General features: G+C 59.3%; 1 protein-coding gene across 3 annotated transcripts in view; it reads right to left on the reverse strand.

Moving 5' to 3' along the window:
- Positions 1–1936: 1936 nt before the first annotated feature.
- Positions 1937–26684, reverse strand: part of KIAA0513 (KIAA0513 ortholog) — a 28719-nt gene continuing 3971 nt past the window's right edge. For 2 of the 3 annotated variants that reach the window (XM_075510964.1, XM_075510965.1), the window contains 11 exons: positions 11169–11663; positions 10260–10359; positions 9743–9816; positions 9531–9601; positions 8772–8979; positions 8298–8338; positions 7635–7713; positions 7232–7309; positions 2783–2863; positions 2368–2462; positions 1937–2249 (listed from right to left, as the gene is read on the reverse strand). In XM_075510964.1, the coding sequence (XP_075367079.1) occupies positions 2200–2249; positions 2368–2462; positions 2783–2863; positions 7232–7309; positions 7635–7713; positions 8298–8338; positions 8772–8979; positions 9531–9601; positions 9743–9816; positions 10260–10359; positions 11169–11506 (1215 nt within the window). In that variant the 5' untranslated portion in view covers positions 11507–11663 and the 3' untranslated portion in view covers positions 1937–2199. Of the gene's footprint in view, positions 2250–2367; positions 2463–2782; positions 2864–7231; positions 7310–7634; positions 7714–8297; positions 8339–8771; positions 8980–9530; positions 9602–9742; positions 9817–10259; positions 10360–11168; positions 11664–19923; positions 20090–26684 lie in introns of those variants that run through there. The other variant, XM_075510963.1, reaches the window with a different exon arrangement.

The following is a 26684-nucleotide window of genomic DNA, read 5'->3' on the forward strand; positions in this document are numbered from 1 at the left end:
TGGACTGATGGTCCCTTGAAACCTGGATTTATGTTTCAGGACAATTTTTTTGGGGGGGAGACTAAGTGCTGGACCCTTGGCACCTGGATTTATATTTCAGGACAATGTTTTTTTGGGGAGATTAAGTGTTGGACCCTTGAAACCTGGATTTATGTTTCAGGACAATATTTTTGGGGGGAGACTGAGTGCTGGACCCTTGGCACCTAGATTTACATTTCAGAAAATGTTTTTTTGGGGGAGACTAAGTGCTGGACCCTTGAAACCTAGATTTATATTTCAGGACAATGTGTTTTTGGGGGGAGGCTAAGTGCTGGACCCTTGAAACCTGGATTTATGTTTCAGGACAATATTTTTGGGGGGAGACTGAGTGTTGGACCCTTGAAACCTGGATTTATGTTTCAGGACAATGTTTTTTTGGGGAGACTAAGTGCTGGACCCTTGGCACCTAGATTTATGTTTCAGGACAATTTTTTTTGGGGGGGAGACTAAGTGTTGGACCCTTGAAACCTGGATTTATATTTCAGGACAATGTTTTTTTGGGGGGAGAGAGTGCTGGGCCCTTGGCTGGGTGGGGCCAGGGTTTCCTCTTGCTGGAGGAGCAGCTTTTCCCGTCAGAGCAGGGATGCGCCTGCGGAGGGGAGCAGCGATGTCCCCATGTCCCCAGCCTCTCTGCAAACGCCACGCCAAGGTCCGGGGGGAAAAACCAGATACGTGGCATACCGGGTAGCTGCCGTCACTCGAGCAGAATAGGAGATGTACTTAAGAGAGGGCTATTTCAGGTTTGATGGATGATCAGCTGGAGCGAAGGGGCTGGGGAAGGAGAGGGCAGCGAGGTGCAGCCCGGGGAAGGAGGGCGACTGATCTAATAGCACGGCCACCGCGGGAAGCCAGGACGCTTCGGAAAACGCCGCAAGCCCACGGCAGCCCTGACGCTGACGATGCAGCAGGGAGCGGGCACAGGGGGAATTTGCCTCCCTGCTGCTTCGCTACCTCCTCCCAAGCTGCTTTCACGCCGTGCTCCTCTGCCTCCTCTCCCGGCAATCCCACCCAAGGCCGTGGCTTTTCTCCTGCTGATCCAAGCTAATGATATGGAGCAAACTGTGTTTTCTCTCTACCCAGAGGTACAAAACCACACAGGCAGCGCAGGGAAGGTTTCCCAAGGGAAGGATTTCCCTCCAGCTCCCAAGGAGCCTTATAGCGAGGAAGGCAGCAGCACTTTGCCAGTCCCATCTCTGCTCCCAGCAAGCCCCCGCACTGCCCACGTCCCCGGCCGGCGATGACATCCCTGAATACACAACAAAACACAACACAACACAACCTGTTGCCAGCCTGACCCAGAGCCTCCCGTCGGCTGCTGCATCCCATCGCCATCTTCAGCAGCCGGCTCCTGCATCCCATCACCGTCCTCAGCAGCCGGCTCCTGCATTGCCAGGACAAACCCGCATGCTGCGTACGGCCGGTGCCTCACTAGGGAGGGAGATGGGTCAAACCGGAGGCAGAGTCGGCTGCTCTCCCCCAGCAGCGGCTTCCTTCGGTGGCTGGATGCGGCCCCAGCAGCTGGATGCCGGTCCCTGCCATCTCCTCCCGCATCCCTGGTCCAGCTCCAGCCTCCGTGGTGCTCGCCCAGCGGATGCCAGCGGGGAAAGGCAGCAGGAGACTCGCAGCACTGGATTCCTCCGGATTTACCACCGTCCACGGCAGCCTCGGAAAGGCATTGAGCAGCAAACGCATTTGGCAGCTCTGCACCCGCCGCTGTCGTGCTATGAAACACCGAAGGCGACAGGCAGCGTTTCACGGCGGGGCTGCAGACACGGCGACCCAGCTCCCATAGACACACCTGGGGGCTGCAGCAGTTGCTCTCTTTTTGCTTTTCTCTCGTGTTTTTGTGGTTTGTTTTGTTTTTTGTTTTGTTTTTTTTTTAACTGACAAAATACACTTTTGGGACTGTCTACTCTGAAAATAGATGCGGGAGGGTCTGGCGAGGGCGAGGGGGCTGTTTGGCTTCTATTTCTACAGGCTGCCCTGGTGCAGCTCTAAAGTTTGGTGGACGATCATGCAGGTTTTATTGCAGCTTGTGTGTGTGATTTTTTTTTTTCTTAAGTAGCCCAGCTTCAGTTTCAGGTAGCCCCAGAGGTGGGTTTCTCTCCCCTCCCCACCCGCTCCAGCCACCGTCTCTCTGCGGCCATGCCAGCCAGGTGGCTATTCGGTGGCCATCTGCTCGATGTGGTCACTCAGCAGCTTGTATTGCTCTGCGGAGGAGAGAGAAAAGGGTGCTGGGAGGGTGCTGAAGCATCCCGGCCAGGCAGGAGGGCTCCGTCCCTCCGGCACCCCGCGGAGAGGGTGCGCATCCCCCGGGCTCGCCCCTACCTTCATCCAAATTGCCGATGGTCGCCTGCTTCTTCAGGAAGTCGCTGCAGAGCTTCTTGTTCAGGCCGAACGCCAGCATGTTGTGAATGAAGGTGCTGAGGAAGGACAGAGATGCTCTTGGTGAGGGAAGGGCCAGGCTGCCCTTTCTTCCCCCCACCTTCCTCTTCCTCTCCGCAGCCCCTGGTACCAGGCGCTGGGATGATGCGCAGCTGTGGGAGAGCGTGCTAGGTCCCTGCGGTGCTCGGATTTGCAACGTAAGGGGCAGGAGCGGCTCCCGGGGAGAAGCATCAAGCATCCTCTGCACCATAAGGGATGTCCCCGGTGGGGGAACTTCTGTAAGGCGTCCCACCCACAGCTGGTGAGGACACGCCGCCGAGCCCGGCTGCAGGAGGGAGGGTCCCCGCGCCCTGCTCACCCCAGCTGCCCGAAGGTGATGTTCTCGTTGAAGCGGAGGCTGTCGTCACGCTCCTCCTGCGTCATGTGGCACCACTTCTCCCTGCAAGGCACGAGCCCGTCTGGCACCGCTGTCACCCGGGGACCCTCTGCCTGCGTCCCCCCGGTCCCCGGGCCACGCTGCCTGAGGACAGGAGGGCACCGAGAGCCCCGCAGCTGCCCACGCGCGTGCGGTGCTGGATGAGCTCGCGCACCTGCATCCATCCGCACATCTCTCGCCCGGGGACGAAGCGAGAGACGCCCCAGGAAAAAAGTGTTCTTCGCCCTTGGCTTTCTCCTGAAGGCCCTGATTAAGAGCTAGGAAATAGCACCGGCCTCTCCAGCACAGAGCTCGCGTCTCTCACCTTCGGTGCCATCGCCTTGGACGAGCGAGGAAGCAGGGGGGGTTGCAGCTCTTGGGGACGGCCGTCGCAGCAGGGCTCTGCTGAAGCCCCCCACCTACCAGGCACCTCTCCCCCGTCTGCAGCAGAGCCCCAACTCCCCGAGCCCCACGCAAGCCGCTCCCCAAACATACCACCCCCCTTCGACAGCACGGGGGGCTCCCGTACCCCTCCCCACGGCCCCGCTCGGGGGCTGAAGTCCGCAATCACAGCACCGCCCTGAGGATGCTCCGGCTCCGCTCCAGCTCCCTGGCAAATGCAACCACAGCATTGCCTTAAAGGAAGGGGTTTTCAGCTCTAGGTGTTTGCAACCAACTCTAGGCAGTGGCAGGAGTCCCCGTCCAAGTGTCCCACTTGGAGGTCTTTGGGAATACAGCTTGTGTCACAGAAATGTCACTATGGTGGTGCAACGCTCGCGGGGGGCTCACTGCATGCACGCCCGGGAAACTACAGCTCCAGGGTGAAGCCAGCCCCCTTCCAAGAAGAAGTCAGGTGAGGTTACAGCCAAGGATAAGAGGAGGAAAAGCAAGGAAAAACAGGGACAGGTAGAAGAAAAATAGCTCTATGGAGGAGAAGGAAGAGGAGAACACCGGGAGCGGACCGCGCGCCTACAGCTCGCGCTAGCTCGCCGGCACGCCGAGCGGGACGGGAGGAGCTGTGTTGGGTGAAAACGGTGGCTGGGAAGAAGGGTGTCTCGCAGTAAATTCAGTGAGGTTAGCTCAGCCCCAGTGCACGTTTGCGTTGCTGAAACTGGAAAAGGATGAGCGCTCAGTCAGGCCGACCCCACGACGGGGAGCCTGGCCTCGCTCGAGTCAGCCCAGCCCGGCTGTGCGAAAGTTGCTGAGCTGAGCCTTCGGTCTCCAGGGGTGAGCTGCTTATATTTACAGGGCTCTGGAAACTTATATGATATGTTTAAAGGGATTAAAAAAAAAAAAAAAAAGGTGTAATTTCTCCCAGATAAAGCTTATGATAGCAAATAAAAACCACATCCAAATCTGGAGGCTGAAAAGAAAGAAGAAGAATCAAATTAAGAGGCTTTGAAATCTGGAAGCAAAACTTCACAGATCTCACTGGCCCACTTACAGAAGCAGCATGTTTGTAACTATTTTTTTCCTGCCTTTTTATGTTTTTGAGGGAGGAAGGGGAGAAAAAAAAATTATCAAAGTGCCCAAGAATAATTCGCCGTGCTTCTGGTTTGTTACTCGGGAGTAACGTGCCTGGGAAGGGGGAAAGCCCACATGTGGCTCTGCTCAAACCCTTTGATCTTTACACCGGCACGACGGGGCAGGCGCAGGGGTGCGTAACCCCACAGGCTGTCCCAACACCTTGCCTGTATTTCAGGGGACCCAGGAAAGCCTTGCCGCGGCCGGGCACTGGCGAGAACCGCGCCGGTGACACGTGGCTTCGGCCGCTCGGCATCGCTCGTCTTTCAGCAGCGGCATTTCACCCCGCACGGCTAACTTGAGCAATGCTCTAGCTGAGCAATATTTAAGTTATCCGGTTGCCGGCGCATGCCTTAGCCACGTGGAAGATTTACTGCCAAGCTTCAAAGAGCCCTCATCCTCTTGCTAATGCCATCACTTCGAGTGATTTGCTCCAAGATCGAACATCCCATGCTCCAGCAAGAGAGCAATGACTCTCCCCGCTCCCCGATCCCAGCTCGGAGCGCGGATGCATGCGGCTGCTTTTGAGCTTTGCAACCCGGAGGACACGCTCACGACCGCGACATGCAGCCCCGTTTGCATTTTTCTTTTCATCTAGGGATGGCAGCACAAGAGTGCATTAAAAAAAAAATAGAAGGACCACCTTTTCCAGCTGGCAAAGGATCCTCGGCACATCTACGCGGCAGCAGAAGCCGGGAGCAAGCGGGAAGGACAGGAGAGGGGGATTTTCCACCAAGAGACTCAGTTCATGTCCAAAACCTGCCCAGGGAACCGTTCCTGGCACAAGCCCTTGGCTTCCCCAGCAGCTGGACACCCGATTCCCACAGTAAAACATCACAGCTTGAAACCGGTCGGGTTTCTTTTTAAAAAGCCGCATTAAAGAGGAACCAATCTCAACCTTTCTGGCTCTTTTGAGAGGGTGATGCACATGAAGTCAAACCTCCGGCGGCCGTTCCTCCCCGGTGGAGAAGGGCCTTTCAGAGCCCCCCCCAAAACGCGTTACCCCCTTCCCCAGGGCAGGATTTGGACCTGAAGTGAGCGTCAGGCTCTGGACACTAATGCACCGAAGTTCGGGGACAGACACACCTCTTCTCTTCCTCCCCAGCGTTCCCTCTGGAGCGGCAGCAGAAACGGGGCCGACAAAAGTGGTACGTGAAAGATCATGCAAGATAGAGGGATGGAGGGGGAAGAAGAGACGGAAGAAGGTTGTTAGAGGCAGAGAGAGGAAAGAGAGAGAAAAAGAGGAGTTTAGTTCTGGTTCCTTCCCCCCGTCCCCTGCCCTCCCCACCGAGAGGAGAACAAACCTCCCCAGCTCTCACTGCAGCCCCGGGAGGACACAGCCCAGCCGCCCCAGCGATGCCCTGGCCACCCCACAGAGATGGGCACCGTCACAAACCAGTCACCACGGACCCTGCAGACGCCTGCCGCGGTCAAGCACCGTCCCTGACGTTTCAAACCCGGCCCGTGGAATGCCAGCCCTCACCAACCAACTCCTCCTGCCAGGGATTTTAATCCTCAGTCCAGCAAGCGGCATCCCAGTTCACCCAGTGGCTTCCGTTATCCTCTCCAGGGGACTAAGGGGGGGTCACCACCACCTTCAAACCCCCTGAGATACTCGGAGTAGTCCAGGCTGCAGCTCCTGAAGCTCATTTGTTACTCGGGCTTGTTTCTGCAGCGGAGGCAGACTCAGCCATCAGATTAATTGAGAAAGGCACTCGGAGCAGAGAGCAGCTGCCGGTGGCGTATGTCCTTGCGAGACATTTGCTGCTGCTAATTTGGGGCTTAATCAAAGCAAATGCAGTTACGGTTACATTACTGTTCAATAGGTTCTTTCAGCGGCTTGCTTGGAGAAAAAGAAAAGCAATAAAGGAGAAAGCAGAGATTGATCGGTGCGCTGAGCCTGGCAGAGCATCCCGTGGTGTGAGCCAGGGCTGCCTTGGCTTCGCTCAGGTTTTGGGGAGGATGCAGGAGGGCTGGCTGCTTCAAGAAGTGCTGTCACTGCTCAGAAAAGGGGCTGCTCAAATGCTCCGAGCTCAACGACTCTGAGCCCAGGAGCTCAAAGCCTCAAAGCAGCACACGGGCACGCAGCAGGACGGTCGAGCTTTGGAGGGGTGAAACTGCGGTCAAGAGAGGAGTGAATTGCTCGAGCCCTCGCGGCAGGTCCGTGGGGGAGCAGGAGATGGGCACGAGCCTGGCGAGCGTCTCGCCCACCCTCGCACCCCGTGGGAGTCCCCATGGCCGGGCACCCAGACGCTCTCTGCACACAGGCACCCTCCAAAACGAGCAGCCCCTTCCCTTTGCAGGGTTGATCCTGATCTTCCAAGCCCTCGGGGCCAACCACGCTGCCGTCTCCAGCTCTCGTCCTTGCTGGCTGCCCGGGGTCAGTCCCCACGCTGTGCTGGCAGCACTTCCACGGCCCTCCTGGGGACAGCCGGGGCATCCCCTCCCCACCCACTGCACCTCCCTCAAGGGCCGCACCAAGCATCTTTTCCCAGGTCTGCTTACGAACTAAGCACCAACAGCCTGAACCCTGGCCGGGTTTTCTGGACACACCTCTAGGGCTTGCAAAAATGATGCCAAAATGAGCAAGAAAACCTTCGTGCTCCCAAATCGCTAAGAGGATGCACATGGCCTTCCTGCTCCCAAATCCTTGAGAGGATGCACGTCTACCTGGCCGAGGAAAGGGATGATTCCCCTTGCTCACCTGCCCACCCCCACAGCCCAGCGGCCCCGGCAGCTTTGCAATCAGGGCTGGAAAGCAGAGCTTTTCCCCACGGCTGGCAACGCTTAGGGCCGTTAGGAGCAGAGGGGAATGCCGGGGGCTGGAGGGGACACGGCGTCTCCTTTTCCCACGGGGACATGTCCTACCTGGTGGTGGGGGACCGCTTCCTGCGCTCACAGTGCACGGCGTCGAAGAAGGCGGCATTCCAGAACCGCAGGTTGTGCCTGCAAGGAGGGAGAGAGATGTTGGGGACGGCCACCTCCCATCTCCCTCAGACTTGTCCCCGAGCTCGCCCGCTTCCCAGGGGCCAGGAGCTGATGCCAGGAGGGGCTAAGCAAGTCTGGCAGATTTGGTCCATTTTTAGACCAGCTCCTCATGTGTCCGCAAACACACTCTCACTAGCACAAGGGATGCGCAAAAGCCATGGCCACCTTTTTTAGGGGTGGCAGCAGCTTAAAAGTCTGGGGAATGTGTGGGCAAGGAGGACAAATCCCCTCCCTGGGGAGGCCAATGCCGGGCAGGAGCCAGCTCGCCCCGGGCAAGCTTTACCAGATCGGCTGCTGCTTGAGGTGCATGTACAGGTAAATCTTCTCTCCTTTCTTCTCCTCCTCTGGGCTCTGCACGGAAACTGTGGGGACACAGTTACATGCCGAGGTCTGGATGACTCCCACCTTCCCACCCATGCACAGACTTTGTGCCACCCGCCCTCCAAGCTCGGCGTCCAAGCAGCCGTGATGGCAAGGTCTGCAAAGCAAATACTCATCCCCAGCACATCCCCAGCCATGTGAAGAGGAGCTGTGGCTGCCCTTCGTGGGCAGATATTAGCTCTGATCAAGGCACGGATGTCCCAGGAGGATGCTCGAGGGACCGGACCTCTGGTTCGGTAGCACATGTGGCTACCAGGGTGGCAACTGAAGCAGCACAAAAGCTCAGAGGCGGTGGATGCCCAAACATCTGCAACCTGGTGCGACTGAGGACAAGATGCCACAAGATGTCCTTGCAGGACAAGAGCTGTGATTGCTCCAAAGCAAGGAGCTTTGAAGGCTCCTTTGAAGCACTTCTCTAGGAGCTCAGAGGAGACAGCCTCCCTCTTGCCCTTCTCCCCACCCCACACCTCCCGCAATGCCAGGCATCTCGTACCACTTCCAACCCTCGCTCCTTCCCCAGAGATGCCTTGACCATGCCTAATTCAGCAACGCTGGCTCTACTTACCCATCTTCTTCAGCTTCTCCTTTGGTTTGTCCTCACCTTCGCTGTGGCACAGAAATCAGCGTCAGCTCCCGAAAAGCCTGTCCCCCTGACAGCCCATGCAGCAGAGCTCTGGCCGCCCTGGCAAGGGGAGCACCTTCATTTGAAAGACCCCCCTGCTCCCATGCCACTGTCCCCGGGGCCAGAAAGGTGGCTAAGAGACTGTGATGTCCATCCCAGTGGGACCCAGTACAGAGATGATGCAGAAGACCACAAAGCAACAGCACCATCTCTTGGAACCACATATCTCCATGCCCAAGGGACACGGGACTCCCAGACCATGAGATGTCCAGTGACCAAAGTATGAAGCATGGGACCAGGCTAGAGACCATCTTTCCATGGCCATGATAACCCCTACACCCAGGAGGTTTCTGGCTTGGTCACGTTACAAGTGTCTGCCTCTAGCCCACCCTGCCCACCCAACGGAGCGGTACCCACTCGCTCTTTTTGGTGGTAGGACCCTTCAGTTTGGTCTCCAGGCCCCCAAAGAAGCCCTTGACGTTCTCCGTCTTGGCCGACGTGTTTTTCAGCAGCCGCTCTGCGATGTCCTTCTTCTCCGCCAGCCAGCTGTTCGCCGACTTCAGGTACGAGTCGATGCTGCCCATGGGCTTCTCCTTGGCCTCCAAGGGCAGCGTGTGGGTCTTGCCTGTGGGCAACATGGCAGGAGCTCAGCTGGCCCCATGGTCCTGGCTGCTGCCAGCTCCTGGGGAACCTGCTCCCAGCTACAAGAGGCACCGTGGAGACCAGGAGCCAGATGGAAACAGCCCAGACCCCATCCCATCCCAATTCCTGCAGGTCTTTATTCTCCCCCCATTTTGGATAGAAAATCCAGCCCCCCATGGAGGAGTGACCATCACACACCAAGCAACGAGCCAAGGTGCTTCTGGGCGGGGGGGTTTCACATCATATCCCCAGGGTTGGGGAACACCCGGGGATCACCACGTACAAACATCCCTGGCTAGAAGCAATGACAAACCAGCATCAGTGTGAGGTACCACCCCAGTGAGGGTCTCGGGCAGGTTTGCACAGCTTCTGGGCCATGGAGGCTCTTTTCTGCTCAATATCGGAGTCAGCCAGAGTAAGCTTGGGTTCCACCCTTCCACCCTGGGTTCCATCCATCACTCTTCCCACGCACAGGGCACGGTTCACCACCAGTCTCCAGCACAAGCAAAGCCCGAGGGTGCGGGCACCTCTTACCCACGTAGTAGTAGGTGAAACACATGGTCATGAGGTTCTTGGCAGGGCTGAAGTCATCCATCTGGTGACACCTGACACGGAGGGAGGATACGGTGAAGACACCCAGCGATGGCAACCCAAGCAGCCTCACGGCTGCTGCCCCTCCTCGAGCCTTGCTCTGATCTCAGGGGCTTTCGGTGGTTGCAACGAAGCCCCGACCCCAACCCACTTACTCGAACAGCACAAGGGCGAATGACTGCATCAGGCGGTAGAAGGTCTGCTCCGAGACGCACTTGGAGTTGCAGCGCTGCAGGCACAAAGCCCAGGGTTCAGCACAGCCCTGCGAGGCAGCTGCCCGCCGCGAGCCGCACGGGCAACCTCAGCCCCCACCCCGGGACCCCCCGCCACAGGGAGGTGGGCAGGGAGCACAGGCGGTGGGGCCTCCCTCTCGGACACAGCGCTTTGCCTCTCTGGATGGGTTTTCTAGGGAATAGGACGTTTCTGAGCGCTGATGGGATTTCATTTTAAATAAAACAGATTAATTCTCTCCCACGTTGCAACAAGCACGTATTTAACCGCCTCGAGATGCGTTTATTCACTTCTGTATCTCCCCGTACTGAAGTTCCTCCCTTTCCCCAAGTTCTTGCCCTCCAAAAACATTGCTTTGGGCCATTGCTAAATTCCTCCTGCCCAGGCTGCTCCAAAGCCCCGGTACAGGATCGCCGCTCCTTCGCCCATCTCTCCCCTTACCTGGGCGCTCACGTATCTCGCGAACCACTCCCTGCCCTTCCCGTTCTCGCCGCTGCAGAGCTCCCCAAACCTGGCCTTCTCTTCTTGGTCCAAATCCTCTCTGCAATGGGGAAAAAGAAAAAAAACCACCATTCAAGTCGAGGATGTGGCCGGCATCCCCTACCCAGCCAGCACATCTCAGCTCCCCCGCGTCATCCCTCTTGGCGGCAGCATCCTGGGGCTGCGACACTGGGAGGAAGGCAGAGGAAGAGGGGAAGGGGAGCATCCATTTTGTCATCCTCCGGCTCACACTGCTCTTTTGTTCCTCCCTGGCAGGGGGGAAACCAAAGGCAGAGGGAGAAGGGAAGAGCCGAGAACAGCCCGAGCAGAAGCTGAGCTCCAGAGACAGGCACTCTGCCCCAGAGCCAAAACAACCCTGTTGCTGCTCATCATGCTGGGTTTGCTCAATTCTGCTTGACACGCTGAGCCGCAGCGTTACGGAGACCTCAGCGACGGGAGCTGGGAGGGATGCAGGGCTGGGGGGGAAGCCGGGGGCTGCCGTGGGGCCCCAGGGCACGCACAAGCTGCTGACATTCGTACAAGCAGCCGCAGAGATGCTCAGCGGGGGAGAGGAGCTGGAGACCCCCGCCATGGCGAGACCCCAGCATGGGAAAGGGGAGAAAGAAGAGGGGAGGGAAGTTGGGGGTGAAAGATGAGCTGGAACGTGCCTGAGAGAGGGGTGCAAGTCAGAGCCCACGTCCCCCACTTAGCTCCAACGCCACGTTATGGCGGGCAGCGACAAGCTGCGTTAGCCAAGCACGGGGAAGGACACGAACCGATGCTCCCGGAGTGGGAAAGCAGCCAGATCCCATCCCGCGGGATGTCCCCTGGCAGCAGGCTCGGCAGCGCTGGCCAGCCCCGCTCGCTCACCCCCCGGTGAAGATCTTCTCCACGTAGTGCCGCATGAACTCCCGGCGCTCGGCCGTCGCCTCGTCCCGGGCCGACTCGGTGCTCTGGCTGGAGGAGAAGGACTCGTTGGAGGAGGAGCGGCGGTAGCCACCCCAGTGCCTGGGAGAGTCGCCCATGTCGTTCTCGCTGTCCGCCGACTCGGTGGCATCGCTCTCCTCCCCGGCCACGTCCCCCACATCCCCCAGGTGCCCGTTGCCGCTGGGGACAGCGGGAGGAGAGGGCTCCGAGGGGATGCAGGTGGGCGTTTCGGCTTCAAAATCAATGAGGTTCCCTACGGGCACGTCCAGGGGGGCCTCCATGGCTCTTCCAGGGGACGTGGTGGTGTTGGGGGGACTCGGTCCTCGTCCTTTTGCTGCTCACTGGGGCATCGAGGCCATCGCCGGCAGGATGCCTGGGACGATGGGCTGGCTAAGGCAGGCAGGTCCTTCTGCGGGGCGCCAGGTTACCGCAGGACATCTGAAAGACAGGGGGAGGACAAGAGTGAGGAGAGGACCCCGAGGAACCTTGGGTGAGGAGGCCACAGGCCACCACCTGCGATGTCCCCAGGATGCCCATCAGCAGTGGGGAGGGACAGGACACGGGCGCACCGGGCAGACAGAGCCGGCCGCTCTCCATCAGCCACGTGAATAAGCAAACCCATGCAGCGCTCGTGTGCTTTCTGCGCCGTTCAAGTGGGTTTTTCATGCTTTAGGCCAGAAAAGAGACAATTTGAGCCCAAGCTCCATATGCCACCTTTGGGATGTGACATCTCGCAGCCTGACGGGCAAAACCGGGCCGGCATGAGCCAGCAGCTGGCAAACACGCTGGTGATTTTCCAAGTCAGCCGCAGAGAAGCATCCTCCTCTCTCCTCACAGGTCTGCCTGACCCCGTTCGGAAATGGGACCATCTCCAGGGTGGAGCATCCCAGTGTTAAACGTGCACTGACTTGGTTAAACTGGGAATGGAAAGGGGATGCTGAATGCAAGAGCAGCTGTAATGGGATGTGGACATAGGGCTCTGGACTGCAATTAGATTAATTAGTTTTGGTGGCCAACCCAGATTGCAAAGGCCCTGCAAAGCAGGTACGGCAGCCACAGGCAGCTCCGATCTCCGGAGAGCGTGGGGAGCACCGGCCGGCGATGGACCACGATGCTCGGGCACACGCGTATCCCGGGGGGTTCCGCAGCAGCTGCCGTGCAGCAAAAGGGGCAAAGAAAGGGCTGCCCTGAAGCTGCTTCTTCGTCAGAGTCACTCATGTCCTCGGCGAGTGTGTTTCTGCCCCAGGAGGTGGCAAGCGACGCCTTCTGAGAAGCTAGCCCGGTACGAGTGGCCATGCTGTAGCAGCCGGGAGCGGGGCCAGTGCAGGGCAAGGCAGCACGGCACAGGAGCAGGGACAGCAGCACAGGTAAAGCAGTGACAACGCCAGGGCAGCGCTGCCACAGCCCAGCTGCCTTGAAGGGAACTGGTCCCAGGACACAGGCAACCACCCCCAGAGAAAAAAAAAAAAACAAAAAACAAAAACCCAAACAGATTTCTTTCACCTCAAAGACTAGCGTACCCCAAAGGACCAATGTCAAGTTCATCAGACAAAAAGGAGTTCAAAATGAAACCAAATCTGAAGTGTTTCACCAAGCAGAGCACCCTGTCGCAGCCCAGGACGTATGGAAAAGAATGCATCGGCTGCAGGAGGAGCAGCTCTCCCAGCATTGCCCTCCTCCTCCCCAGAGCCCCTTTGGGTCAGTAGGGTGCTGGAGGCGCTGGGACCCCCAGGACGGAGAGGGAGGCACAACACTGCACCCTCCCTGAGCATCAGACAGCTCATCACCCTGCCTGGGAAAAGCCCCTGTCACCCGGGTCCCTGGGGCTGAGAGATGGCAGGGACGGAAAGGAAAGTCGCCTGGGGGGGCAGAAACTCGTGCACCCACATGCACCCAACACCGAGCGGTCACCTCCTCCCTCCTCTGGCACCCCGCTCTCCCACCCTCCCTGGCACCCAGCCCCGCTCTCCGCCCGCACGCACCTACGCCCGGGTCCCGGGAGAGCTGCGAGGACGCTGCTGCGGTCAGCGAGCCACCGAGAGCATCGGCCGACGGGCAGAGAGGAGCAGCCGAGCGGCTGCGGCACAGGAGGGACCGGCGGCGTGCCGTGGGGAGCCAGCCAGCCCCAGCCCAGCTCAGCCCCCCCCAAACCAGCCCCTCCAGCTGCAGGGCCCACGCTGGGCTTCATCCATCCGCCCCCGAAGCAGCTGCAAAGTCCCTTTTTGCGGACAACTCCTCCGCCGGCCCCTCCAGCACCTGCAGGTTAGGGCTCGGAGCTGCCTCCTCACAACGCTGGCAGTGCAAGCTCGTTTCTGACCCCCCCCGGCTGTATTTTAACAGGAGGCAGGCCAGCACGCACGCAAGGGACCTTCACACAGCTGTGCTTTGCAGCATGTGCCTCCCTCCCTAAGCTGTACCTTGCTTTTACCCCGTGCACCGCTTTCGGGAGCACGCCTGGAAGCAGAAGGCGGCAGATCTGCAAACGGAGCTGTCAGAGCTTTTTGAGAACATTTTCTCAGTTCTACACTTAATGGAAGGGAATTGGTGGGGACAATAAATCCGCCTGCCCAGATAACAGCCACCGCATGGATGTGACACCCAACAACGTCCCATGCAAAAGGCTTTGTGCAGGTAACCTTTGAGCTGGGCATTCCTTGGCATGTGACAGTCCCAGATGTCCCCTTTCACGTGCAGCCTGTAAAGAAACTGCAGAAATTCCTCTACCAGACAGGCATCCTTATAAGTACCCATCCGAATCAGAATTGTTCCCGCTAAGCGACTCGGAGAGGGCAGCATTTCTGCACTGGTACTTTGCAAATGGGGAGGGGGCACAGCCCATCCCAGAGCGGCGGATCAGCCCCTTCCCACGCCCAGCCTGCCCTTGGACTGCCCCGCGCCCCGCGCACGGCCGAGCGGAGAGGAGAGCTTTGCAGAAGCTGCCCCGAGCAACACGCTGCTTAGGAGCAAGACATACCCGAGATGAGGGAGTTCCAGCTCTAGAAAACAAATATAAATGAAGATGCATTGCTCAGACATCAGCTCTGGCTCTGGGCAGGTCCGTCCTGCCCCAGAAACCCAGCGCCGGCACACCAGCGGCACGGGGAAGAGACAGCCTCATCCAGGAGAACGTATTTCTCCAGGCATCACCAGAAAGAAAACGGGACTGTGCTGGGGCAACGGTGGCCCCTGGCTCTGCTTCAGGCCCTGCCTGTGCCCAGGAGGGACAGAGCGGCATCCCCGAGCCCTCTGCCAGATGTGCACAGCAGGCAGCAGGCAGATGGCATCGCTGCCCGGCCAGCCTCTGCCCATCCCCGTCCCCTCCCGGCAGCGGGGCAGGGGCTGCTCGGCACGCAGCAGTTTGCAGGAGCACGCTCCGCTGCCCAAACAACTGCTCTAAAACACATTGACCCCTGTTTTCCTGGCATCCCTCATGCCCTTCTCCATGTACGCACGTCCCGTGACTCTCTGGGAGAGAGGGCTTGGGGTGCAGGACACACGGTGGGTGTAAGGAGCGTTGTGGGCTCAGCAGAAGCCTGGCCAGGGCTGCAGGCAGCCTTAGTAAGTGCATTCTGCTCGCAGAGGGCCAGAAAGGGTTTAACCACTCGCTGACCAGCTCACGATAAAGCCCTGCCCTCGAATGAAGGCCACAAAAGGTGTTTCAAGGTGCTGGCAGCTGCTGTGGGTGCCCAGGCTTCCCAGGCGTCTCCACAGCCTCCAAGGTTGTTGGGTTCTCAGCACAGAGCCCAGAAGAGCTTCAAAAACAAAACGAGCCTCAAACTCAGCCCCGTACCCACTCCACAACCCCCCGTACCCACTCCACAGCCCAGTCGTTGCTCCGGTGGAACAAATCCAGGAAAGGAATAGCAAAAATACAAACCAAGAGCCCCAGCTCCCGCAGCCCCGAGCACCCGGCTCCATCCGCAGGTGGAGATCAGCCCGGCTGCACGTCCCACCGCCGCTCAGGCACAGCCCGCGGGATCCCGCTCCTGCCTTGCCACTGCTGGGTCGAGTTTGAGAGCGAACGAGAGCTCTGGAATAAAAAAGGGCTTTTTGGCTGCTCGGGAGCCTTACTACAATGTCACGAGCTTCAGCATCTTCCAGGTCCTGCAGTTCTTGGGCTGCCTTTAACCACAAAGATCAACCAGACAGACAAGGCAGCATGTACCTGACTATGGCCTTTCTTGCAAAGCAAGCATCTTCCAGCACATCTGTATTCCCCATGGGCAGCCGGCATACAACAAATCCGTGTCTTCCCACTGGAGACACAATCCCAGGAATATTAGCAACCACAAAAGAGTTGGCTGGAGCCATGGATGGACAGACAGGCAGCTCTGAGAGCCGCCCCTCTTCTGCAGGTTTCATCAGAGCATATTTGGGTGGCAGGAGACATCCCGAGGCAGGGATCTCAGCTTTAAAATGGTTAAAATCTCGTACTTCCCTTGGCCTGGGCTGTTTTCCTTTCACCTCTCCCTGCCCAGCGAGCAGCCATTTACCCACCAGACGGCTGCACTTGTCACCCCAACCTCCCAGCATCCTGCAAAGCCCACAGGAAACCTGTGGTGCCCTGAAAGTTTGGAAAAGGCCTGTTTTTACTAAAAAGAAATGCTGAGGTAGATCTGAACGATGCACCTATAGATGCACGTACACATGCCAGCAGCTTTCATCCATGATCTGCCTTTGAATCCAGCATTTCTGGCCCATCACAACCAGGGAACTGCCCGGTGTTGCTGCTTCCTCCACCTGCATCAACCCCTGCAATGTCTCAGATACCTAAGAAGGGGGCAAAACCTGCCAACCCCCCAGCACATGGGCACTGCGAGAACTGTGGGCGGTGTGGGACCCACCGTGGCTGGGTACCCAGGGGTAACGATGCTGCCGGCACAGGGAGATGAACAAAACCAAGTTGGTTTGTGCAGCTCCGAGCCCTGGGGCTGCTGGTGGGGCAGTGCCCCAAGGAATTAGGCAGGGAGGGACGGGAGATGTCGCATGGCTCTGCCCTGAGACAGGCGTGTGCAAGCCCAGAAGGCACCCACGGGGTCTTTAAACCCGGTGCCGGGAGAGGAAGGGAGGAGCGAGGAGCTGGAATCGAAAGCAATGGAGCTGGGGATGAGGATGGACCCTTTTTCTGCCCTATTTCAGAGGAATGTCACGGTTTGGGCGTCCTCCTCCCACCCTGGTCCCAGCACATCCTCTCCAGGGGACAGGACCACCCAGTCTAGGTTTGCAACTGAATTCCTTCTTCTCCTCGCAAAGCCCGGGGAAATGACACACAGGGGCAAAAAACAAAAAAAAAAAAAATCACCCCCAAAGCCTCACCGAGCAATGCTGAACTGGCACCTACGGGACCGAGAGCAGAGAACAGCGATGATAAAGGGCACGACACAGCCTGGCTTCGAGCACAGCCTTCGGGGACCCTCCGTGCCATGCCAGCACTGGTGCAAGCAACGCGCCGAGGGCGCGATGCTCACCCCAGGGACTGTTATTACCTTGCGAGATGTGTGGCCTGGCCAAGGTGACATGGGAAACTCAAAAATCCCCCTCCCACCGGCACTACTGACCCCATCATCCACCCAAACCCAGAAGCCACCCGGACCGCCACAGCAGCAGCTCTCTCACCGTGCCAGCCAGCACGTGTCCCCATGCCACGGGGTGTCCTGGTACATCCTGCCAGGCAAGCCTGCATTTTCCAGGGATTTCGGGATGGGATGCTTTCTCCCAGCATCCCTAAAACCCTGCATGGATTTTTCCCTTGGGGCTTTTTACAGGTGTGCTGGGTGCTGAGGTCGGATATGCTGCAGGACCTCAGCAATTCATGCCTGGGAAGCGGGACCCAATCCCAGTTTCCTGCGATGGAAATCCCAGCACGGAGCAGGATTCAGCCAGTCTGTGCCCCAGCTCTCCTCGCTCCCCGGCTGCGGGGCTTGGTCCCCAGCGAGCCCCTGCCCACCCCATCCCCAGAGCTGGATGACAAACTCAGCTAATCCTCGTTATCAGCTCGGGCCGTGGGCGGCATCCTGCATAACGAGAGCGCTCGAACCCACACCTGCATCTGCGTCCTACATGGAGACGGTGCTCCAGCCTGGAGCCGTCAGGGGCGATTAAAAACTGTAATTACAACGAAGAAACCTCTAGCTGTCTTCTCGTAGCTACAAGAGTACATCCCTCCCGTCCCTCTGCTCCCTGCGTGCTGGGATGGCACCCAGACACGTAGTGCAAGGGCTCTGAAAGCCCCTGGGGATATTCAGCCCATTTGCGTCCCCCACTAGAGATGCTGCTCCGGGGAAGGGGAAAAGACACAATTAAATATTCTTGCAGGACTCATCTTGGCAGCCCAGAGGGGACAGCTCTGCTCCTTCGGCCACCGACACAGCCACGAGCTCTGCCGAGATCTCCAGCGGTGTATCCATGCCATGCCAAGGGCTACGTTCATCCCCGCTGCTGCTCAGACCCAGAGGAGCTGTGCCGGGGCGAGAGAGATGCTCCCGCAGTACGTAGGCAGCATCTTGCCCTGGCCACGACAGGGCTTGGTCTTGCTCTGCAGCAGAGGTGGTTTAAACACATCCCACGTCTCCGTTTCCCGGCCGCATCGGGGGACATGTCCTCCCTAACCTGCAGGAAGGGGGACGGTGCGTTGCTACCTCCTCCCGCCAAATCTCCTGCCCTGGAGGGGACGCAGCCCCGAGGCAGGAGGGACACGGGGAGTCGTTGCTGCCGGAGGGACAGGGCAAAGTGCCATTTCTCAGTGCTGGCACTTTTCCACGCTGCAGCCCGCCATGGAGATCCACGCTTGTCTCATCCATCCCGTACAAGAGCACGTCCGGATCCCTGCGATCGCCCACCGCGCAGCCGGACCGTATGGTCCCACACGGGCACGCCGCTTGCACCGCGGCAGCTGCAGCAGCTCCGGGTACCGGCACTCCCCGGGGAGACCATGTGGTCACCCACCTCCAACGCACCCATGGGTCCCTCCGGGCAAAGCACCTCTGCACCGGTGAGCAGTGCCCCGGTGGGCGCTGAGCCAGGCCGGCAGGGCTCTGCAAAGGCACCGTGGGCAAAGCTTTGTTTCTGCCAAGGAAAACTCCCCGTGCCGTAAGGGAACAGCCTGTTTCCTCCGGAGGAACTGGTCAGTCTTGTTCCCCCGTGTCTCTCCCACAGTGCGAACGCCCCGGCAGCGGGGTCATGGCTGAGGGACGCAGACCCATCGAGTGCCGGCTCCATCAAACCACCCTAAATCCAGAGGTACCGCACCTACCCCTCCTCCCAAAGTGCCCCGGGAGCGTGTAAACGCACAAACCTTCTTGGTTAAACAAGCCCCGGGACTTAGGGAAGCTGAAACCCCCCCCCGCTGAGTTTGCCTGTCCCCGCTGCAGATCCGCTCTGCTCCCTGCGCTGGCAGCAAGGACACGCTCCCCGTTTTACCAGGGCTCAAGCTATGGCCTCGCCAAGGCACGGCCGGGCTACCCCGACTGCAGACGCTGCCCAGCCACTTCGCAGGCGGAGAAGTTACAGCCTCTGCAACTTAATAAAAAATAATTCCCCGAATACCAGGGCGGCTGTGAGCCGAGACCTGCGCTCAGCTGTGCTTGCACAGGCAGAGCAGAGACCGCACGCACTCGGTGCATGCCACAATCAGCACCCAGCGCTGCACCAAGGCAGGGAGAGCGGGAGAGGGGGTGAGAGCCTGCGGCCGGGTCCCATCCGCTGGCAGCCCCTGATGCGGGATTTTTGGCAGGTGACGTGAACACCGTTTGTCCCCTGGGTCTCCTCCCCAGCCGCGACTCTTCCCCTGGCCCCAGCGTCTCTCTGCAGGGCTCTGCTGCCCGCCGGGTCAGGCAGCCGCAGGCAGGACCCTTCCCCTTCTCAAAGCCGGCATTAACCCACACGGGTCACTTCACAAAGCCGGCTCGCTCAGCCTCAATAACGGAGCCGTTTCAAGACAATCTGAAACCCAGCAAGCTCCCAACTTGCCCCCGCTTTGCAAAGAGCCCTTTCTTCCTGCTGCCGTCAGACACCAGATGGCAGCTCCCCGTTCGCCTGGACTTCAGAAGAGAATTAAATGTCTCTTGCATAGACCTGCGCTGCGTAAGACCGGCTTTTGTGCCGAGCGGCGGCTTCTCCTTTAACGTTCGCCAGCGGCCCAGCTTTCACCCCCCTGCCACGCACACACATCCCCAGGGAGCCCCGGAACGGAGCTATTTATTCTTTAATTCCTATTTTCACCTGGCACGATTTCACCCAGGGACCCCGGGGGCCGGGCTGTATTTTGGAAATAATCTCCCCAAAAGGCACGGGAGGGTTTCCCCTGCCTCGAACGCACGCAGCCCCCCACTTCCACGGGAGATGCTGCCTCCAGCCTCCGCCGCTGGGGTCACGGTTCCAGATGCAGACGGCACGGCAGCGCGGCTGAAGCCTTTTGCTGATGGAGCCCGGGGAACCGCGGGGTGCCCGGCGACCCTCCGTCCTACCCGGGGAGGATGAACGCATCCGACTGACGGGCTGAGTTTAAAGGGAAGACGGCGATGCCTCGGCGGCTGGGCCCCAAGAAAACAGGTTATCACCTCCCAGCGCGAGATGGGGAAAGAAGACGGATTAAACCTCAGCGGGGGGGACCGCGCTGCCGTGCCGAGGCCTGTCCTCGCGCGGGGTCACAGCAGAGCTGGCGTCCCCCGGCCGCTGCCCTCCCTCCCCTTCCTTTTACCTGCACCCAGGAGCCTCGGCGCACCTTCGCTCGCCGGTGGGTCAGCGGCATCCGGTGAGGCTGGGTCCAGCGTGGCCGGCACGCCGGGGAGCAGCCGAGGCTGGCGACGTGGGGACGATGCGATCCCTCCCTCCGGAGCTCAGGCGCATCGCGTCCCCCCCGGGTGCCCACGCAGGCACGCACGGCTGCGCGCAGAGCCCGGCTGGCTGCGGCGCCGGCTCGGAGGAAGGGGAAGGAAAAAGCTCATTGTGTAATTTCGCCACGGTTTTCACGGCCGGCCGAACATGGACGTCTCCCGAGAGCCACGCCAGCCCCTTTTTCCTGCGGCACAGCGTGCGGGGCGAGCGTGCAGCCCCTGCAAGAGCACTTGCCTTGCCGTGGGGTTCCCACACCGAGCTCATCACCCCCCCCCCCCCAAAACAGCCTGTGCAAGCCCCTGCGCACACAGACATCCTAAATATTAAACAAAATAAGGGGGGTCCCCATCAGAGGGGAGTTCTCCAGCCCTTTCCATCACCTTTAGCTGTTTTTTAAGCCTGCCCATCACTCAGACCCCTGAGGATTGTGAGTTACCTGCTCTGCTCCTCCCCAGAGGAGACACTCGGGGGGGGGGGGGGGGGTAACAATTGAGACGAGAGCGAGAAAAGCCCCAGTGGGGAGGAGAAAGGGGGTGAGAGCAGCCGGTGCAGCGTGCGGCGGGACGAGGGCAGCACTCGGGGGCAAAACCCCTGGGAGGGATGTCCCAGAGGGGGTGTTACATGCCCGGGTGGCAATTTTGGGGTGCTCACGACATGGAGTCTCTGATACAAAGAGAAGCAAACGACCATGTAGAGGAGGCCACCGACCCCTCCACCTCCACCCCTGCCAGCCTCTGCCAGGGCATCTCAGCCCTCCCGAAAGGACCCCGTCGCTTGGCCAGCCGCTGCCCACGTCAACCCAATGGGCTGTCTCCAAAAGGGGGGTGCTTTGGGGGAGCAACGGCCCCCCCAGCTCTGCGGCACAGCCCAAGCAGTGGCACGTGCCCTGTGAGAGCGAGAGGAGGCTGGACCCCCCCCCCGTGTCAGCATGGCATCCCCGGTCCTGCTTACCCTCCCCGCTCCAGCATCACCCCAACCCAGAGCAGAGCCCCTTGTCGTACTCCTGGACCAGAGCTTCCCCCCACGGGCAGGGGGACGGCGATCGTCGACCCAGCACAGCCCGCAGGCCCAGCAGCCATAGCCAGTCCTGCTCTGCTGCCCACGGGGAGTGAGAATCAGCCTTGGCTGTAGCACCAGCATCTTCCCCCCCACCTCAAGAGATGCTGTGGAGGGACGGCCTGCGAGCAGCACATCGTGTCACAGAATCACAGAATCACAGAATCACAGAATCGTAGAGGTTGGAAAAGACCTTTAAGATCATCGAGTCCAACCGTAAACCTAACACTACCAAGCCCACCACTACACCATGTCCCTAAGCACCTCATCCAAACGGCTTTTAAATACCCCTAGGGATGGGGACTCCACCACTTCCCTGGGCAGCCTGTTCCAACGCTTGATAACCCTTTCAGTGAAGGAAAATTTCCTCATATCCAGTCTAAACCTCCCCTGGCGCAACTTGAGGCCATTTCCTCTCGTCCTATCACTTGTTACCTGGGAGAAGAGACCAACCCCACCTCTCTACAGCCTCCTTTCAGGCAGTTGTAGAGAGCGATGAGGTCTCCCCTCAGCCTCCTTTTCTCCAGGCTGAACAACCCCAGGTCCCTCAGCCGCTCCCCATCAGCCTTGTGCTCCAGACCCTTCCCCAGCTCCGTTGCCCTTCTCTGGACACGCTCCAGCCCCTCAATGTCTCTCTTGTAGTGGGGGGCCCAACACTGAACACAGCATTCGAGGTGCGGCCTCACCAGTGCCCAGTCCAGGGGCACGATCACTGCCCTACTCCTGCTGGCCACGCTATTTCTGATACAAGCCAGGATGCCATTGGCTTTCTTGGCCACCTGGGCACACTGCTGGCTCATATTCAGGCGGCTGTCGACCAACACCCCCAGGTCCTTCTCTGCCAGGCAGCTTTCCAGCCTCTCTTCCCCAAGCCTGTAGCATTGCATGGGGTTGCTGTGGCCCAAGGGCAGGACCTTGCACTTGGCCTTGTTGAACCTCATACAATTGGCCCCAGCGCATCGATCCAGCCTGTCCAGGTCCCTCTGCAGAGCCTGCCTACCCTCCAGCAGATCAACACTCCCACACAACTTGGTGTCATCTGCAAACTGACTGAGGGTGCACTCGATCCCCTCGTCCAGATCATTGATAAAGATATTAAACAGAACTGGCCCCAACACAGAGCCCTGGGGAACACCGCTTGTGACCGGCCACCAACCGGAGTAAACTCCATTCACCACCACTCTTTGGGCCCGGCCGTCCAGCCAGTTCTTTACCCAGCAAAGAGCACACCCGTCCAAGCCATGAGCAGCCAGTTTCTCCAGGAGAATGCTGTGGTGAACCATGTCAAAGGCTTTACTGAAGTCTAGATAGACAACATCCACAGCCTTCCCCTCATCCACTGGGCGGGTCACCTTGTCGTAGAAGGAGATCAGGTTGGTCAAGCAGGTACGAACCCAGGGAAATATTGCTGGGCCTGGTGCTGAGGGACTGCAGCATCCCCGCGGAGCCTGGCCAAACCCAGATGCTGCTGCACAAGGGCACTCTTGGAAAAGAGTTAAAAGCCTTTCAGTCCTTTCGAGCCACGCAGGAGCGAGAAGAGAGACGGGTGAGTCACTCCTGCCATGGAGCATCCTCGCAGGGAGAGCTCAGATGGTGCCAATTAAGGCGGAACTGCTCAATGCCCCGTCCGTCCCCGCGCGCAGGGGACGCCGCCTGCCCCCCGCACACGTCGGCGGCAGCCCACGGAGGAAACAACGCGTTTGTGACACAAAAGTTTGAGCTCAGCAGAAATCCAAGAGCATTACTAATTGACTGTCTGCTGAGGGTGATTATTATAATTAAGTCAGACTTCAGAAATTGCAAGCGACATGTAAAAACACATCCCAGATCCCCAGCTTTTGTATAACACAGTGGTGAGGGGTTTACTGCCTTCCCTTCGCCGGCTCTTGCTTGGGTTTTCACGTGGACGCCCGATCTTTAAAGCACGACTTGCAGGTCGCGTTTTTTATCTGTCACTTCTACTGTTGGCCTTGGGTTTGCACCGGAGCATGGGAGACGGAAATCCCGGGGATGTGCCGGCACGCACGCTCCTGGCGCCGAACCAAACCCAGCCTCCGGCACCGGCATGGGAGTCGGGCAGTTTTGTGCCTGCTCCACCTGCTTCAGTAACTCACAGCCCTCCCCAGGAATGATTCACCTGAATGAGGAAAGGAGAGGCCCCGGGCTGCTCACGGCGTGCCGGGAGAGCATCCGCCCCGTGACTCCGCTGTGGCACCACCGCCTTGGCTGGAAGCGGCCAAGGACCAGGGCAGCCCATCTCCACCAAGGTTCAGGTTGGGTTATCAACCCACCTGCACCCATACGAGATGTTCGAGACTTTCCGAGCAACTTGTGGAAACCTCTCCATGGTGGTACCCCCCCCAAAAACACCCTCGTGGGAGAGCAGCTGCTCGGCGAGATGGAGGGACCCCGCTCCCCAGCTCCATGCCCAGCCGAGACCCATCTCCCACCCCCCCGCCACGCTTGCAGCCGCATCCACCCTCCAGCACCCACCTCCCTCCTCGGTGCATTTGCGGGGAGCCCGTGGGCACCCACAGACCCGCTGGCCCTGGGGCCCCAGCTGCAGCTCTGCCCCCGGATTGACGTGGATATTCATCACTCCGTTCCCCTTTTTTGCAGACAAAGGCTTCGGGGGTGGCTGTGTCTGTCGCACGCGATAAGTGGCCTATTTTCCTTCCCCGAACGCAACACGGCACGACTCCAGCAGTAGGCGGGCGCCACGAGACTGCCAAGCTCATATCTGCCGGGGCTGGTTCTCCAGCACCAGGAGGGAAGCGGAGAGGAGGAATCGGTGCTGAGCAGAGGGTGACATCCCCACCTACTCGGCAGCTACAAGGGGAAGCACCTCTTTTGTGGAAGTTACTAAAGTATTGGGCAATTTTTTTGCTTCACGCTCTTGAGCAAAAAGCAGCCCAGGAGAGCAGGGCTGGGCACAAGGCACAGGGGAAGGCACTGACAGCTCCGGAAAGGAGCCGGGGTTTCAAAGAGAGAAGGATGTGATGCAAAATCCCACTGTAAGGAATGGGGGGCAGAGCAAGAGCAGGGAGAAACAAGGTAAAAGCTCTGACAAAAGCCCCAGAGCGGGCTGCATGCAAACTCCATAGGGCCAGGCTGACCCCACGGTGCGAGTCGAGCCCCGTAAAAGAGGGGCAGCTCCTCTGCTGCGGCTGGACGCGCCTGCGGCCGCAGCCGGGACAGGGCCGAGCACACCCAGAGCACAGCAAAAGCACGCGAGGTGGGACAGGGACACCAAGCCACTTCAACGCCACGGAATCGCTTGCGCAACAAGAAATTAATTTGCATTAAAAAGCCCCACAAGGGGATGAAACCATCCGAGCCCCAAAGGATAGTCGCCTTCCACCATCTCACGGGCTAAGGGATTTGGTTCAGACTCACAAGACAAGGAAGACGTCGGGTCCCTGGTGCGTACCTAGCTCTGTCCTCCCACGGCCTCTCACAGCCCAGACCACCCGTCCGTGCCCACCCCGCACCGTCTCCCCTGCACCCAGCGCAGGAGCTCCCGGCTGCTCACTGAGCCTTTCCAACCCAACACCCCGACGTGAACATACAATGCGACAGCGTGTTGCAACGCCGCGTGTGGTTGTGACACGGCTGCTAAAAACCTAAATAAGCCGCTCTTCCAGACGGGCCCTCCGCAAATCCTTCCTAATCCAATCTGGTTTATGGCATTAAGTTGGACCCTTCTGTAATGAACGCCCCTATTTGCACATCGGTTGGGAAAATCCTCTCGTTTCCTTATTCCTGGTTGAATCGCTGATGCAGAGGTCATCAGAGCTTCCTTCGTCTCACTTATGGTAGTATCTAAGGATGACGATCCGCCTGCACTCCCAGCTTCACAGCCCGCTGGCACATCCCATGCGTGGCACCGCACCGGTCCGGGCATGGGAAACACCTCCCCTGTGCCGACTGTAACCGAGCCGAACGCAGCTGAACGCAGCCAGGCACTGCCGAGCAGTTCCTCCTTTGCCGGGTGTTTATGTGGTTTAAAACACGGGGTTTTCTCCACCTTACCCAGACACAGCGGAGAGCTAGAGGGGACGAGCCCTGCGCTAAGCTCCAGCTTGCCCCAGTAAATCACAGCTGGGATCCGGGTTACCTAATCCCACAGCTGGGATCCAGGTTAAACGAGCCCGAAAACACAGCAATTTGGTGCATTATTCACGCAGAGCAGAAGACGCCAGAGCACACGCACCCCACCGCAGCTTGGTCCGGATGATGCTCGGCCCTTCCCGGGGCCACCCCACGGCTGGATCCCGCATCAGGGGGACGCAACTGCGTTACCAGCTGCCGCTTGCATCTCCGCTGAGCAAAGCGGAGCTTGCCACGGGCTGTCAAAGACACGCTCCTCCTTGACGCTAACTTCTTTAGGGAGGAAAAAGCCTTCCCGTGTCTCCCCGGGGTCCTCTCGGTTAGCAAACATCTGCCACAGCACGTGCGTTAGAAGAGCTCAGCGAGGGAGGCAGGCGTCAGCAAGTTGGGACGAAGGTGTTATAATTACCTGCAGCCTCCCTGTAATCTGCAGAGTGCCGAAAAGTTACGCCACGGAAAAGGAAAGCAGCTGAACCTATTTATATTGCCTTCCCGGGGAGACGCAGACGGCCAGGCTGACACCAGCAACGCAAGTGGGGCTCCTCTCCCTGTGCTTTCCCTGCAAATACACCCGAGTCGCGTTTGGCTCCATCAAACGCTTAATCCAGAAATATCTGGGGTCCGCGCGGGCGTTGCGTACACACCAGTGCTGGCTGCGTGGCGAGGTGGCCCTGGGGAAGAGCTCCTGCTGCACCTGCAATTGAAATAATTCCCCCGAGCGCTGCTCTTCGTCCTGTCCCTTCCCAGTAAACCGGCCCGTGGGAGCACGGCAAACCACCCAGGGAGTGCCGGCGGCGGCGGACCTGGGGGAAATGGAGGTGGTTTTGATCCCTCCCACCCATGCGAGGCAGCCGGGATGGGCGAGGAGCAAACGCGGGGCTGCCGGCAGTGCAAAGGTTGCATCGGCGAGCGACAGCTCAGCTTTCTGCTCCGGCAGCGTTGCAGGGCCAGGGCGGTGGCAGGGACCTCGCCGGCATCACGGGGCGGCTCCCAAAGCAGCGGAAGGGGCCTCAGCACGGCAGGATACGCCTCAGCTTGTGCAAACCGCCGCGTTTCCCAGGGAAAGGCGGCGTGGGCAGCCCGGCACCACAGCTCGCTGCTGGGCAAAACCCCGCGGTGCCTCCGCCAGCCTCCCCAAAGCATGCTGCTTGCTGACATCTGCAGTGCTTGCCCAGCACAGCTCTCATGTTTTAGGTCCCCTCTCCCTTTTCTGGCTCAGTTGCTAGAAAGGGTGACAAGCCACGGTTAGGTATCACCTCCAACTGTGCCGTCTTACCCAGGCAGAGTGTGGTCCTCCACCGCCGCCCCACGCGCGGGAGAGAGGAGCCCGTGGCAGCCCCGCGGGCCCTGTTCGGACACGAGCAGCTCTGGACGAGTGCCGTGGATGCTCAGGAGATGCTGGCAGCCGCAGCACCAAAGGGAAGGTCACCGGCAAGATGGTGCAGATGAGCCGAGCCC

This window comes from Mycteria americana, chromosome 8 (genome assembly GCF_035582795.1).
Source record: "Mycteria americana isolate JAX WOST 10 ecotype Jacksonville Zoo and Gardens chromosome 8, USCA_MyAme_1.0, whole genome shotgun sequence".
Lineage (NCBI taxonomy): Eukaryota > Metazoa > Chordata > Aves > Ciconiiformes > Ciconiidae > Mycteria > Mycteria americana.